Source organism: Polypterus senegalus, chromosome 12 (genome assembly GCF_016835505.1).
Source record: "Polypterus senegalus isolate Bchr_013 chromosome 12, ASM1683550v1, whole genome shotgun sequence".
NCBI classification, from domain to species: Eukaryota; Metazoa; Chordata; class Cladistia; order Polypteriformes; family Polypteridae; genus Polypterus; species Polypterus senegalus.
Window position 1 is genome coordinate 66006581 of NC_053165.1, and position 13655 is coordinate 66020235.

At 39.5% G+C, this 13655-nt stretch overlaps 1 protein-coding gene across 6 annotated transcripts in view; it reads right to left on the reverse strand.

Moving 5' to 3' along the window:
* ncor2 (nuclear receptor corepressor 2) overlaps positions 1–13655 on the reverse strand; it is a 313848-nt gene that overhangs the window by 232378 nt on the left and 67815 nt on the right. For all 6 annotated transcript variants that reach the window (XM_039772027.1, XM_039772028.1, XM_039772023.1 and 3 more), the window contains exon 2: positions 9387–9575. In XM_039772027.1, the coding sequence (XP_039627961.1) occupies positions 9387–9500 (114 nt within the window). In that variant the 5' untranslated portion in view covers positions 9501–9575. The remainder of the gene's footprint in view (positions 1–9386; positions 9576–13655) is intronic.

Below are 13655 nucleotides of genomic sequence, written 5' to 3' on the forward strand. Positions count from 1 at the left end.
TCTCTTTCTTAAACAAAGGCAGTAAAAGACAAACAAGACTCTATAATGTAGGATTTACATTTTATTTATTGGTGTTGGGGAAAATTTGTTTTTTTTTTTTCCTTTCCCATCTTATATTTAACTGAAGTTTCCATTTTTTGTAAGTAACATTAAACAAAAAAAAAAGGAAAATATACTCTGATCAAAGCAGCCATTGGGAATTTAGAGCATGTGGGTTCAAATCCCACTACTGACACTTGACCTGCTTGTGCTCCAATTGAAAATGGAACTGATAGCCTCTCTCTCAAATGCTGTAAGTCGCCTTGGTTAAAAGCATCAATCAAATAAGTAAATGTAAAATGAATGTCTGGTGTTGTTCACTGGTTGAACTATTACTACATTTTAAGAATGAAATGTAGTGTCATTAAAGAAGGCAACAGTACAGCAGCACGAAAAACAAACTGTGCAGTTCGCTGATTCATGAAGTGTTAATGTCCATAACTACATTTTCAAACTGCGCAATCCAAAAGGAGAGAAGGAGAGGATTTACCTTGTGATAAAGATAATGGAAGACTGGAACATCAACTGGGATAAGCAGTGTTACCGTACCTGGCTTGCAGGTCATGGATGGACAGACAGAGCAGAGTGAAGCACATCCAGGCCAGGATGGTTGCTATTCCCTTTTCTGTTTGGGAGGACAAAGGAAGGGTGACAGCATCCCTCTAGTGTAGAGGATGCTGTTAAGAGGGGGCTCCTCTGTCATATGGAGGTTCTCTGTGACCCGAAAGTGCTTCCTCATTATAGTGCTGAGGCACAGGAAGTACTCCCGGGTCTGAGTCAAAAAAAGACTCAAGATGCAGTCGGTAGAAGAGAAGGACAGCACTCTCCTGGGAAAGAGTGGCAGAGAAAAGAAAAGATTTGTGCATTTCAACAACTGCAGAAGAAACCTTTGCTAGACAAAATATCTTCTTTGAGCCCAGGAATGTCGCTGATCTAGTTGTGGCTCAGGCCCTCAACAAGTGTTGCTAACTTATCTAGTGGTGCTTCTATTAACTTGTAACTAGCAGTTCAAAAGCTCAGGAATGGTTGAGAAAGAAAAAAATGTTGGTGGCAGCTTAACTACAATCAAAGACATATTTTTTTATTAGTGGTTTTATTTTTCTTCCTGTTACAGTTTGTAAAAATGTAGCCTACTGGGAGTTGGAATAGCACATTAAAATTGAATGCAGCACATGTTTTTACTTTTCAGCCTGCATTTTTTCTTGTCATTGATTTGTGATTGAAACCCAGAAGGTAAGTTTCTCAGTAATAAGTGGAGAGTGTGCCTCAGGCTAAAGAACAGTGTAATCACATAGTATGTGGCCTGATTAAAAAGTTACTAGAGAGCTGAGCAGGAGGCTTTCTCTAACTAGACTAGACTAACAGACTAGACAGCCCATGTCTCTTTAAATACATCAAGTGTACACGTCTCTCTGAGACTGCAAGGAGACAGTGCTGTTTGTTGGCTGCAGATGTTTTCAGGCAACTCATACCCTTGGACATGGTGATAAAAAAGAAGTGGTATAATTTTGAAATGTGCATACGTAACAAAGCCATTCAGTATCAGTAAGTAAACCAGCATTTGAACGTTCAAAAGAAAAACCCTGAAAAATGAAAAGCATGACAGCAGAGAGCCAAATTGGCAAATGCTCTAATATATCGAAGTCACATCTGCTTTCTGTGAAAGCTCTATTTTTTCAAGCAGCCCTCCAGCATCATCGTCATGACCGTTTTTGATTAGAAATCCCAAGAGGGAGCTCCTCATGAGCAGCAGAGCAGCTAGAGTGGCTAAGCAAGTGCATGGGAATGTTATAAGAAGTGGCAGCGTTTTGCTTTGAGAAGCAGGTTAGGATATTAAAATTTAACATCAACTGAAATATCCATCCTTGGTATAGAAAGCTACTTACTGTCAAGGCCAAACAAGAAAGATCCAAGGTAGGAAGAAAAACACATTGAGGAGGGGAGAAGATGAGAGACAGTAACAGTGAGGCGTGTGGGAAAGGAGTACAAAAATAACTAGGATAACCAGAAGCAAGGCCAGGTGTGTGACGAGCATTCTCCTAAAAAGTACACATTCTACCCATGTTATTTATTTATTTATTATAACACTGTGCTCAAAATCCTGAACTATATCTATAGGTGGTGTTGTGATTCCCTGATTAAAAGCAGTACAATGTTAATGTTTGTCTATAAAAAAAAAAAAGTAGCACATCATAACTTTTTGAAGGGAAAACCTATGGATCTGGAGATGACTTGACCGGGGTAGTAGGGCAGAAAAAAGTTTAGATGGCCTGTGGACTCGCATCACAAAGCATCTCAGTTTACAGATTTGCACTGTGGTGAATTGCCGGCGGTTAATCAGCAGACATTACAGGTTCGAGGCTGACCGCCAGCACTGAACTGTCATGTAAGTGCACAGAAAACGTGGAGGCAGACTGAGAGAAACAGGAAGTGCTCCGCTCACAGTATTCAGAAAACCCCTCTGTGGCTGACAAAAGAAGATCTCCTATTAGAGCACTGAGGCAGACGTTGCAGGTTTGTGACTGACCACCAGCAGTTCACACCAGTACAAACATGTGAGCGAAGACGCTTTGAGGTGCGAGTCCACAGTAATTCAGACTCCAACCAAGAATCAAGAAGAAACAGAGCAGGACTTTGACAAGGGCGGTGATTACTATGAACAAGCTTGTGCCTTTGCAGAGATCTTCTTTCTTTTTTTAACTTCTTCCTCATCTTCTTTCAGCTGCTCCCATTTGGGGTCGCCACAGCGGATCATCTTCTTCCATATCTTTCTGTCCTCGTCATCTTGTTCTGTCACACCCATCACCTGCATGACCTTCTCTTAGGCCTTCCTCTTTTCCTTTTCCCTGGCAGCTGTATCCTTAACATCCTTCTCCCAGTATACCCAGCCTCTCTCCTCTGCACATGACCAAACCAACACAATCAACTTTTTTACTACAAGTTTGTCATGGGACATATCAAATAGTTCAAATTCAAGCAGTGGTATAAAATAAAAAGTAACTCTTCAAGAAACAGAAAAGGTGAATTATGTTTCAACACTAGAAACGTTTGCTGTCACAGAAAAATGATTTTATGTGGGTAGAAAACATGTCACTTTCAATGTCACCGACACTTCAGCAAATAGTGTATCACTGTTAAGACACTGCTGTCTATGTTATCTCAGCTGTTTCACTGCCTGTGGAGGTTAAGCTAAACGTCACGGTGTTAGCAGCAGATGAACTGAGAAGGACACCAACTACAGTATATTGTTACTCTCGCAGCCATTATCATCGCCAATGTCTTTTTTACGTTTCATTTGGCTTGTCAGCACAGTGTCACCCATATTCTTCATGTCAAATGTTTGCCCACATAATTTGCAATATGTACATCTTCACCATTTTGGAGCCATAGCTTTTATTTTTTATCTGCCAACCATATTTAGCAAGCACTTTTCAATTGATTCTAGCAATCTGACAAAGTAGTGCCTGATAAAGCAAGAATTTAATGGGTAATGTTGGCAGGCATGCTAACAAAACTACATTAAAAAGCACTAACTACTTTGGCCCAAGTACAAAATAACCAGCTTCTTTTCCAAAATGTAATGGATATTTTGTAATTTTTTCAAAGCCTTTTCAGGTCAGATTTTTTTTTTTTTTTTTTTTTTAAAGGATTTCAATAACCCTATAAATTCTCTTTCTGGTAAAAAAAGACACACACACACACACACACATATATATATATATACTTTTCTGTGGCCAGTCTCAAGACTTTGGGAACATTTATCAGCTGTATGTTTTAAGGACTTTGTTAATTGTTTTCTCCGGTGCTGCCATTATAAGTATATGAATGATGCTTCACTTAATTACACACATTTCTGTGGAAATGAATGTGTACTACTATTTGGGGGAAAAAAAAATTTGATTTCAAAAATGTCAAAATTACCCTTAAATAAAAAGTATGAAATATCTGAATTCCACAAATAGAATAGTAGGTAATAGTAGGTGTACAATTGCTTTCCGGACTCAGACAAGGTAAGCAGTACCACCCTGGCACACAAGGGGGTATGTTCACTAACACTGTAAGCTCTTTTTGGTCAACAGCTCCAAGAAGACGCCCACTGAGGGCAACCAACTTTGCCTTTTTGCGGTGAGAAGACTATAAATTTGAGACGTTCCCAGAAGGGCCTGACTCATTTTTTTGTAAAACCACCAGAGAACAAAGCTCTACACCAGAATGACCACCCAGACAAGCACCTTCACAACTAGAAGAGGCGCTTAAGACTTATCTTTTGTTTTGTGTGGGTACATTTATACAAAGTTCACAGTAGCAGTGCTTCTTTCTCTGAAATCTGTTTAATTTCTTGCTTTGTAACTTCCCCTGTCACTTAAAGCAAAGAAGGAACAAAAAATAACTGCTTTGGCTAATATTATCTTTAAGTAGTGGTCTAGACCAAAGCAGGAGAAAAAGCAAGGCATGTGATGTAGCCACACTCTCACGTGTTCAGCCAAAAAGGCAGCCCTCACTGAAAAGTCTTCATTTACAGTGGGAAGTATTTGCAACTACAGCAGAAGGCCATGAAAACATTTGAGTCATGCCTCCAACTGCCAGGAAACAGAGATCTTTGAATTAAACACTACCTACAAGGCAAGTGAAAGTCCTAACAACGATTTGTTGATATCAGCATCTCTACCATGACAGAATAGTCGATCAGCTTTTTAATCAGTCAGATCATTCCTCAGGATAACAATGTCAACAATCTTTAAAGGAATGCTTTAAGAACATCAAAACTAAAACAAGACTCTGAATGTCACCATAGATTGAGGTATTCATAAGAAATGTGAAGATTTACTTCACAAAGTACAAGTACACAATAAAGAAGAACAGATCATTTGAATTGTTTTAAAGTGTAAATATTCTTGATTATAATTGACATTTATCATTTTTCACTCTCTAATAGAGGCCCATTGAGGGCAAGTAAAAGATCAAAGATAACATTACATTCATTATCACTGACCTTGAAATAAGACTAAAATGATACTCTGCAATCTTATATTTGAAATTTGTCATGTTGCAACTTACTAGGAGGGGCTCTTAGGGGGCTGGGAGACCATTGGTAAAGAATCAAAATTTCAAAAGTATTATCATATTCATGATCAGCAACCTCGCAATAGCATAAAGTGACACTCCACATCCTTTTATGATAAATCCACAGCTTTTTCCATGTTTTGTGAAAAGCAGCAACTTTGATCTATCGTATTGCATTAGGGGGGCAAACTCCTTGGGGTTGCTTGGTGTGGCCTGCACATCTTCAAGTCCTTCTGATCATGTTTGCTGCAGACGCCTGTTGGTTTACTTTTTATCATTAGGGTTGAATTTCCTGCATAAACCCTTAAAATTGCCTAACAATTAGAATTTTATAGGTTTAGAGGGCCAACCCTTAAAGGCATGATGTCCTGCATAACTAGACATCAAGATGAGTGAAACAGATTAACGTATGTGGGGGTTTTCTTGTTCTTGTGAGTCAGGAGGCAGCATTTTAAAGCATTCAGAAGTAATTCTTAGGAACACAATGAACATGAAGAAATCAAACTGCACTGCAACCAAAAACAGGAACATCTTTTTGAGAAATGCACATGATTAAGATTTCTTTACATATACCAGCAGCATCCAGTTAAAGAGAAATCAAACAAGCCTCAAGCAAACACTAGGAAACTCCTCTGACAAGAAAATATTACTAAATTGAGAAAGTTACCAGAAAATGTGCCACATTCAGATATTCATACCCAACACAATGGACCCTCTAAAGTTTGCATACAGACCAAACAGGTTGACAGAGGACACAGTTAGCACAACACTTACACACCTAGAGACCAAGGACTGCTATGCCCGATTGCTGTTTTTTTGCCTTTTAATATTGTAACTAGCAAAATACCCGCGCTTCGCAGCGGCGAAGTACTGTCTTGAACTTTTTATTAAGAAGAAAATTAAACCATTTTAAACTGAGGGAAAGTATACCAATAATTATTTGTTAAGGATCTCTTTGTATACCACATTGTGAGTTCGGCCCTCCGGTTGTAATATGACCAAGCTGTGCGCTGAGCTTACTCTTGAGCATGTAATGTACAGTTGGCCATGTGAACAGTAATCTTGTTTCAAATCTCACAGCTTGGATTGCTGCTGTCATAATCGGTTTGAGTTTCATGGTTTGTTCCAATTACGACAGTATTTGTAGGACTTGTGTTGAAGAGACATTCGGCATCTGTCAAGCGTTGTAAGTATACAACCTGTTTCATCAATAACTTCACATCCAGCTTTTGAGAGTTTAAACATTCATAAACATAAAAGTGTCCACTACTGAAATAGTCACCTGTGAATCTAAGATGCTTAAGAGGCATTGGCGGTTGTCGAAAGGTGTAAAATATTTGGCCATTTCGGTACACTTGAAAGCAACAACCGAACAATTCAGCAGCAGCCATCAACTCACATGCAGATCCATAGGTGAAGGGCTTAAGCATTTCACTCTTCTAGTGCTCCTGTGTAGTCTAATTATCTCCTGTACCGTCATCAGTTCACACCTTGAACCTGTCCCAGTCATTCAATACATTAGACACAATGTTCCTCCAGATATCAAGAGTGAGCCTGATATGGCCGTGCAATATGTAACACAGAAAATGGAAAAAGTAGGTGGTATCTCCGGGCATGGAAACCACTCGGTAAGTGATAGTTCTTTGATCGATAGTGATCATTTCGATAAGACATGTTAATGCGGGTACGGTTGGAATGATAAAGGAAATGGGTACCTGAACAATGTAAATGTAAGTCTAAAATACTTACACAATAATTAAATCGTAATAAACGAACAATAAAACAGCGGAGAAGCCGTGGATTAAATAAAAAGGCTGCAGTTATCAGCAGGGAGACGTGAATCCCGTGGCGAAGCAAGGAAGGGAATGAAGAGATCGTAGCGACGGACGGCCTTTTATAGGCAGGCAGCCAACAACGTGGGAGGCGTTGGGATGGGGGACCCAACGCCACCTCACACGGTGACCGAGCTGCAGGCTATGGACGTATATATGTATGTAAGTAGGATTCAGTTAGTGTTGGGAACCTGCATACCAAATTTCTTGAAGATGGGCCCATAAGTAACAAAGACCGTTGGAAAGTTCAATATGGCGGCCGACAGTGGCGTCATACTACCGAAATAAGTACATACATCGGTTTCGGTTCGCACAGGGAAGCCGCCTACCAAATTTCGTGAAGATGGGGCCATAAATAAGAAAGTTCGACATGGCGGACGTTGTAGACCGTTACGTGTAGAATTTCGAAATGAAACCTGCTTAACTTTTGCAAGTAAGCTGTGAGGAATGAGCCTGCCAAATTTCAGTCTTCTACCTACACGGGAAGTTGGAGAATTAATGATGAGTGAGTCAGTCAGTCAGTCAGTGAGGACTTTGCCTTTTGATTAGTATCGATATCAGCTAAGCCAACCAACAAGCTCTTCACTTTAGGGGTGCCACCAACTCTCTGCAATGGGGCCTAGACTTTTTTACAAGCTGGTCGGGCTGGGGAACAACATTTCCAAAGCAATAACCATAAATACAGGAACCCCAGAAGAATGGGTTTTGAGTCCCATGCTGTACATGCTCTTCACTCAGGACTGTGTTGCTTCCCAGCACAAGAACAACATTAGTAAATCTGTGGACAATACAACCATCACTGGACTGATTTCTGGAGGTTTCGAGTCATTGTACAGGATGGAAGTGGCTGGCTGTTTGAGGTGGTGTCAGGATGGTAATTTCTTTCTTAACACCAGCAAAATGAAGGTGATGATTATTGACACAAGGAGGAAGAGAGGGCAGTCACAGCACCCACCACCGTACACTGGAGAGACTGAGGTGGAGAGAGAGGCCACATTTAAATTTCTTGCCATTAACTTCACTGAGGATCTCACTTGGACCTACCACATGACAGACCTGGAGAGGAAAGCCTGTTAGCTGTATTTTCTGAGAAGGCCAAGGACGTTTGGCATGCCAAGCACTATCCTAAGCAACTTCTGTAAATGCAGGTTTGAGAGTGTCCTAACCTACTCCATCACAGTCTGTTTGGGAAAAGTCCAGCATGGCTTTACAGACCACAAGGCTCTACAGTGGGTGGTAAAATCAGCGGAAATATCATTGGAACAGCACTTCCTACACTACAGGACATCTATAGCACCAGAGTTCTCAGGAGGGCCCATAACAGTACTAAAGACACAACCAACCCACAATATGAATGGTTCATACTGCTACCATCAGGGAGACACTACAAGTGCATGGCAGCTAGCGCATCAAGGCTGAAGACACTTACGCCATCAGGCTTGTAAAAACACCCCACCCACTGCCCCTCCCCTCAGAGCTGCAGGTTAGCTAGTGTCTTGAGACCATAAGTACCTACAGAGCTTAAACTCAATAATTTATTTATTTGCATGACACTCTTATTTCTTTTTGTTTTTTTGCATTTTTGGCACCTGAGCTGTTTTTGTTCATTGTTGTGAATTCTTGTTTATTGCTGGAGGGCTCGCTGAATAATATTTTTATTTTATATAGGACAGTAAAGTCGAAGTTGAATTTCCAGATCCATTGCTATCCCACACCATTCTGTCAAACATTTACAACAGGACAACCACAGTTTAGTTATGTAAAAATCTGAATCAGATTGTATGCACTTAATCAACTAATTGTCCTTGCCTCTCTCCACGTTGCACGCCAGCATACTACGACTCTCTGTACTGTCTTTGAGTAGGCTAATCGTGGGGTCAGCTGCACCACATCCAGTGCACATGTTTCTCCAAACATTCAGGCACAATTCTCCTCTGGGTTCAAGTATATCATCTAAAAATCTAAGAAAGTAGCTGTTTAATCAAAGTGTGGTGTTCCACAATAGCACTCGCTCAATGCATGAACTCCTGAAGAGGAAGCATTATGGAAATAAAGTATATCATTATGGTGATTTCAGACTACAGGTCATTTGTGAACTGAATGGAGTTAGTGTAATGGCTATGTCAGCGTGCAACTGCAAAGTTTATTATAAAATAATGAAAGTTAAAGGTTGCAGACCCCCGTGACCCTGTAGTTAGGATGTAGCAGGTTGGATAATGGATGGATGAAAGTTAAAGGTTAATTCCAGGCTGAAAAGTAAAGAAGGTAAAACATGTAGCCTGGCTGCTACACACCTGATGAGGGCTGCACAGCTGAAACCTTGTTTGTGTCTTGTACCTTTCTGTCCTTCACAGCATGGAGGTAACCTATGAACCTTTTTTTGATTTGTGAAACTGTTCCACACTTTTGACAACCCCAACCCACCCACCTTAAATGCAACGCAGTGCTTACCGTGTGAGCTCGAGGAATCTGTAGAGGAATCGCCATTGGGCTGGAAGTGGAATGCGCATCCACTAACCGTCTACTGTGAGCCACAGGCTGGGAGGATCCAGACATTTTGGACATTCCCGCAGGTCACTTCAACATAAGTGAATGGACTGGTGAAAGCTGTTCATCTCTGATCCATAGCTGGATTACAATCTGTAAAAAGTACAGAAAACAGAAATAAGTTCATTTTGAACACCTGCAGATATAGCAAGTCAGACATGGGGAGAACATTAATGCAAAAAAGGCAAATATTTAATCTGAAAAGGTACTGGTCGCTAATTTCTTGAGATCAGGGCAGTCTTCTTCACAGACTCCTAGAGGGGTGAATAAAAAATTAAAACTCTGCTTTTGATGCTGTCTGACTGAGACGATCTCCACAGAAGAAACCCTCTGTACTGTCATATGAACAGATCAGCTGTGCCTCCTGCATCTCCCCAGCATATCACATACATAAAAGAACAATTGTTCCTCCTGAAATGATTTCATTCTGATTTTTAAAAAAATATTTTAAAAAATCATGTTCTGTATATTGTGTTACTGAATTGTGCAAATATCTGCAAGAAAACTACAAAACTGATGAATGTTTAATCTGTGAAGCGTCCTTTAAAAGAAAAAGTTTATTTAGCAATTGTAAAACCAAGAGAAGTGAATTAAACACCATACACAATGCCGAACAACTGACCAAAATTTAAATAAAAATATAAGAAATAGTATTATTTTATAATGTAATAATAATACATCTTGCCTGAAGGAGGGGCCTGAGTTGCCTCGAAAGTTTGCATATTATAATCTTTTTAGTTAGCCAATAAAAAGTGTCATTTTGCTTGGCTTTTCTCTATAAGAAATAAGATAGTGAAATAATTTGCTCATAGATTTAAAGTTAAAATTAACATGCAGTAACTTGGCAAACTTATCAGGCAGAGTGGTGGCTCTGTGGCTAGGGAACTGCACTGGCAATCAGAAGGTTGCCAGTTCAAATCCCGTAAATGCCAAAAGGGCCTCTGCTCTGTTGGGCCCTTGAGCAAGGCCCTTTACCTGCAATCGCTGAGCGCTTTGAGTAGTGTGAAAAGCGCTATATAAATGCAAAGAATTATTATTAAACATAAGACAGAACTAAATACTCATTGACTGACTAAAAATAACTGCTCGAGATGATAATATTTACATTACTAGCAAGCATACTCAAATATCACTTAACGTTTTTGTCATAAATTAGATTTTTATCAAGATTCCACACGCAATGCAAAGCCTTAATTATCTGCAGAATTTCAAGTAAGCCATTTCAGATCCTTCCAAACACAGACAGCTAGAGAACAATATATTCCACACAGTCTGTTCAGTTTATGTGCAGTGCACAGAATGTACTTTTGAAAGGTAAAATGGATAAAAGTAGTAAAATACACATGAAGGTCACCTAAACATATCATGTGGCCGGCCATAAGATGAGAATAACTGAGTCAGCTCCCAACTTTTATAAAGAATCTGAAGGAAACTTATAGCAATTTTAACAGTTTCCTTACTAATTTGCAAATAAACAAACACATGTGTTTAGAAACTGGTCTGCCCTAAAAAGAACCTTTGGAATGGATCAGAAGCCAAAAGCCCTAAACACATCTCAGAAGGGCCACACAAACTCCAGAGAGCTCTACCCCAGACAAGAAGAGAAGATAAAGACAGTCCTCAAAGACACCCCTGCCCATGCAGGTCACTGATTACCAGAGCACTTGAGTCTAATGGCTGATCCTCCTTACTTCAACCTATCTGTGGGGATCTTCATGATTACTGCTTGCAGTTCTTGATTACTCAGTCAAAAGGGCTCTGACTGAGATCTAAACACTAATAAAACTTTTATTCCCATTTTCATACTCCAGATGTGCACACTCTTACTTAATTTTACAACCTTTACATCAGATTCACTTTGTCTAATGATTCCTAAACCAAGTATAGTTTTTATTAAGAAAGCTTCACACACAGTTGGTTTCAGTGGTACAAAGGCAATGTCCAATACTAAGGAAATATAAATTCCTTAATAATCTCAATAAACAAAAAACAGCTTCCCTTTTAACCTTTACCTTCATATTAAATCATTCTCAACTCTACTAACATTCGGCTTTTATGTGAGTCTCAGTGATTTGTAATTGATTCATTCTACATAAATACAAATCCAGATGTGGTAGCTCATTCACTGGACAATGCCTGTGGTTCTCTGTATGAAGAAAAACGTCCTAACGTTGTGTGAAATTTCCCCTTAACAAGTTTCCTCCTGTGCTCCCGTGTTCTTGTTGATCTCATTTTAAAGCCACCTTCTCAATTCACTGGACTAATTCCCTTCATCATTTTAAACACTTCCGTCATATCACCTCTTAATCTTCAGTTGCTTAAACTATAAAGGATCAGCTCTTTTAGTCTTCATAACTCATCCCCTGTAGCCCTGTAATCGGCCTAGTTGCTCTTCTCTAGACATCCTCCAGTGCTGCTATGTCCTTTTTGTAGCCTGGAGAACCAAACTGCACACAGAACTCCAGATGAGGCCTCACCAGTGTGTTATAAAGCTTGAGCAGAACCTCCTTGGACTTGTACTGCACACATCAGGGCGCTATATAACCTGACATTCTGTTAGCCTTCATAATGAACACTGTCTTTTAGTTAACGGTAATGAGTTAACTACAATTCCTAACACTTACACATTAGCAGTACCTTCAATTTTCAATATTCCCAGATCCTAAAGTGGCTTAAGGCAGGAGCTCACCCCTTCTAAGTTGGTTTTCAAAGATGATTCTGCTAAGCCTGAGTTTATGGGAAGAATTCAAATGTAGAGAACATTCTTCCAGTTTTCTTGTGGGCTTAGCCTTAGATTATGACTTTCACAGTGATGGTGGTGCATATGTGGAAAAATACTAAGGAAGAAATAACGACATACTGTATATTACACAGATAGTTGTATGGGTATCAGTGTGAGTGGAAAGAAAACAAAACCACTAAACTCTAAACAAAATTAAACTGTGTCAATGGAAAACTCACAAAGGCAACTCCGTAGCTATTTGTTGAGATATTTTCTTTGTATAATCATATAATTCTCATTTTTATTGTGCTAAAGTGACTCCAGTAACTGATAAACAAAATAAAACTCCAAAACTAAGGAAAATGTGCAGCTATTGTTTCTTCATGTCAAAAGCCACATGAATCTCACCTCCATTTCCATACTAAAGACCGGTAGAACCTTAGACTTACAAGTAAAATTCCATGGTTCAAAATAAAAAAATATTTATTTTAAGAAAACATTAACAAAGCACCTTCACTCTACACAAAGTGCAGAGAACATAAGTGTGTGCTCATCTACTTAGGATTACAAAGGGGGCCTGATGTGCTTTAAGGTAAATAAAAAAGGAGGAGAAAAGGCGCTATAAAACAAAAGCCATTCCAAAACAGACAGGTTTGTTGGAGTCTAGTAGCACACAACTGGCAATAAGCACATTCATGCAGTGTTCTCCAAGGACCTCTGAAAAAGCTGCCTAGGCATAAAACATTAAGGTGTAAACAGCCTACCCTAATATCACCCAATCTGTATTTATATACTATCCAGTTGAAAGGAGCTACAAAAGTTCAAAAAGCAAATTCTATAATATATTGCTGGGGTGTTCGTCACTTATCTGTTTGAGCTCCCACAGTGGACCCCTAAACAGGGCTGTGGAGTTGGAATCAGAAGCAATTACTGGGTTACTGTAGTCGGACTAAATGCACATTGTAATGGTATCAGATTTCCAATTTGACATATACTAATTCAAATAAACTATTTTAAATTTTATAAATATTGTTTAATAAATAATATAATAGAGTCACAGCGGAAGTGCTACAGCTTTTACAGTTAAACTTTAACAGGTCGGAGTGCTAAAAAGTAGATTGATGATTCACGCTGGCATTATTGAAATGCTCTGTATATCCTAACAGGTTGTGTGCTTTTGATTAATATAGTAAATATAGGAGTCTCATTTTTTTTGTTTTTTATTTTGCCTTATACAATTTCTTGTATTAGGAATCTGATAGTTTTCGCATACCTCTTGGGGTCAGTGCGTAGGATCAGCCATTGTACAGCACCCCTGGAGCAATTGCAGGTTAAGGGTCTTGCTCAAGGGCCCAGCAGAGTAGGATCTCTTTTGGCAGTGACGGGGATTTGAACCAGCAACCTCTGGGATACCAGCGCAGATCCTTAGCCTCAGAGCCACCACTCCATTC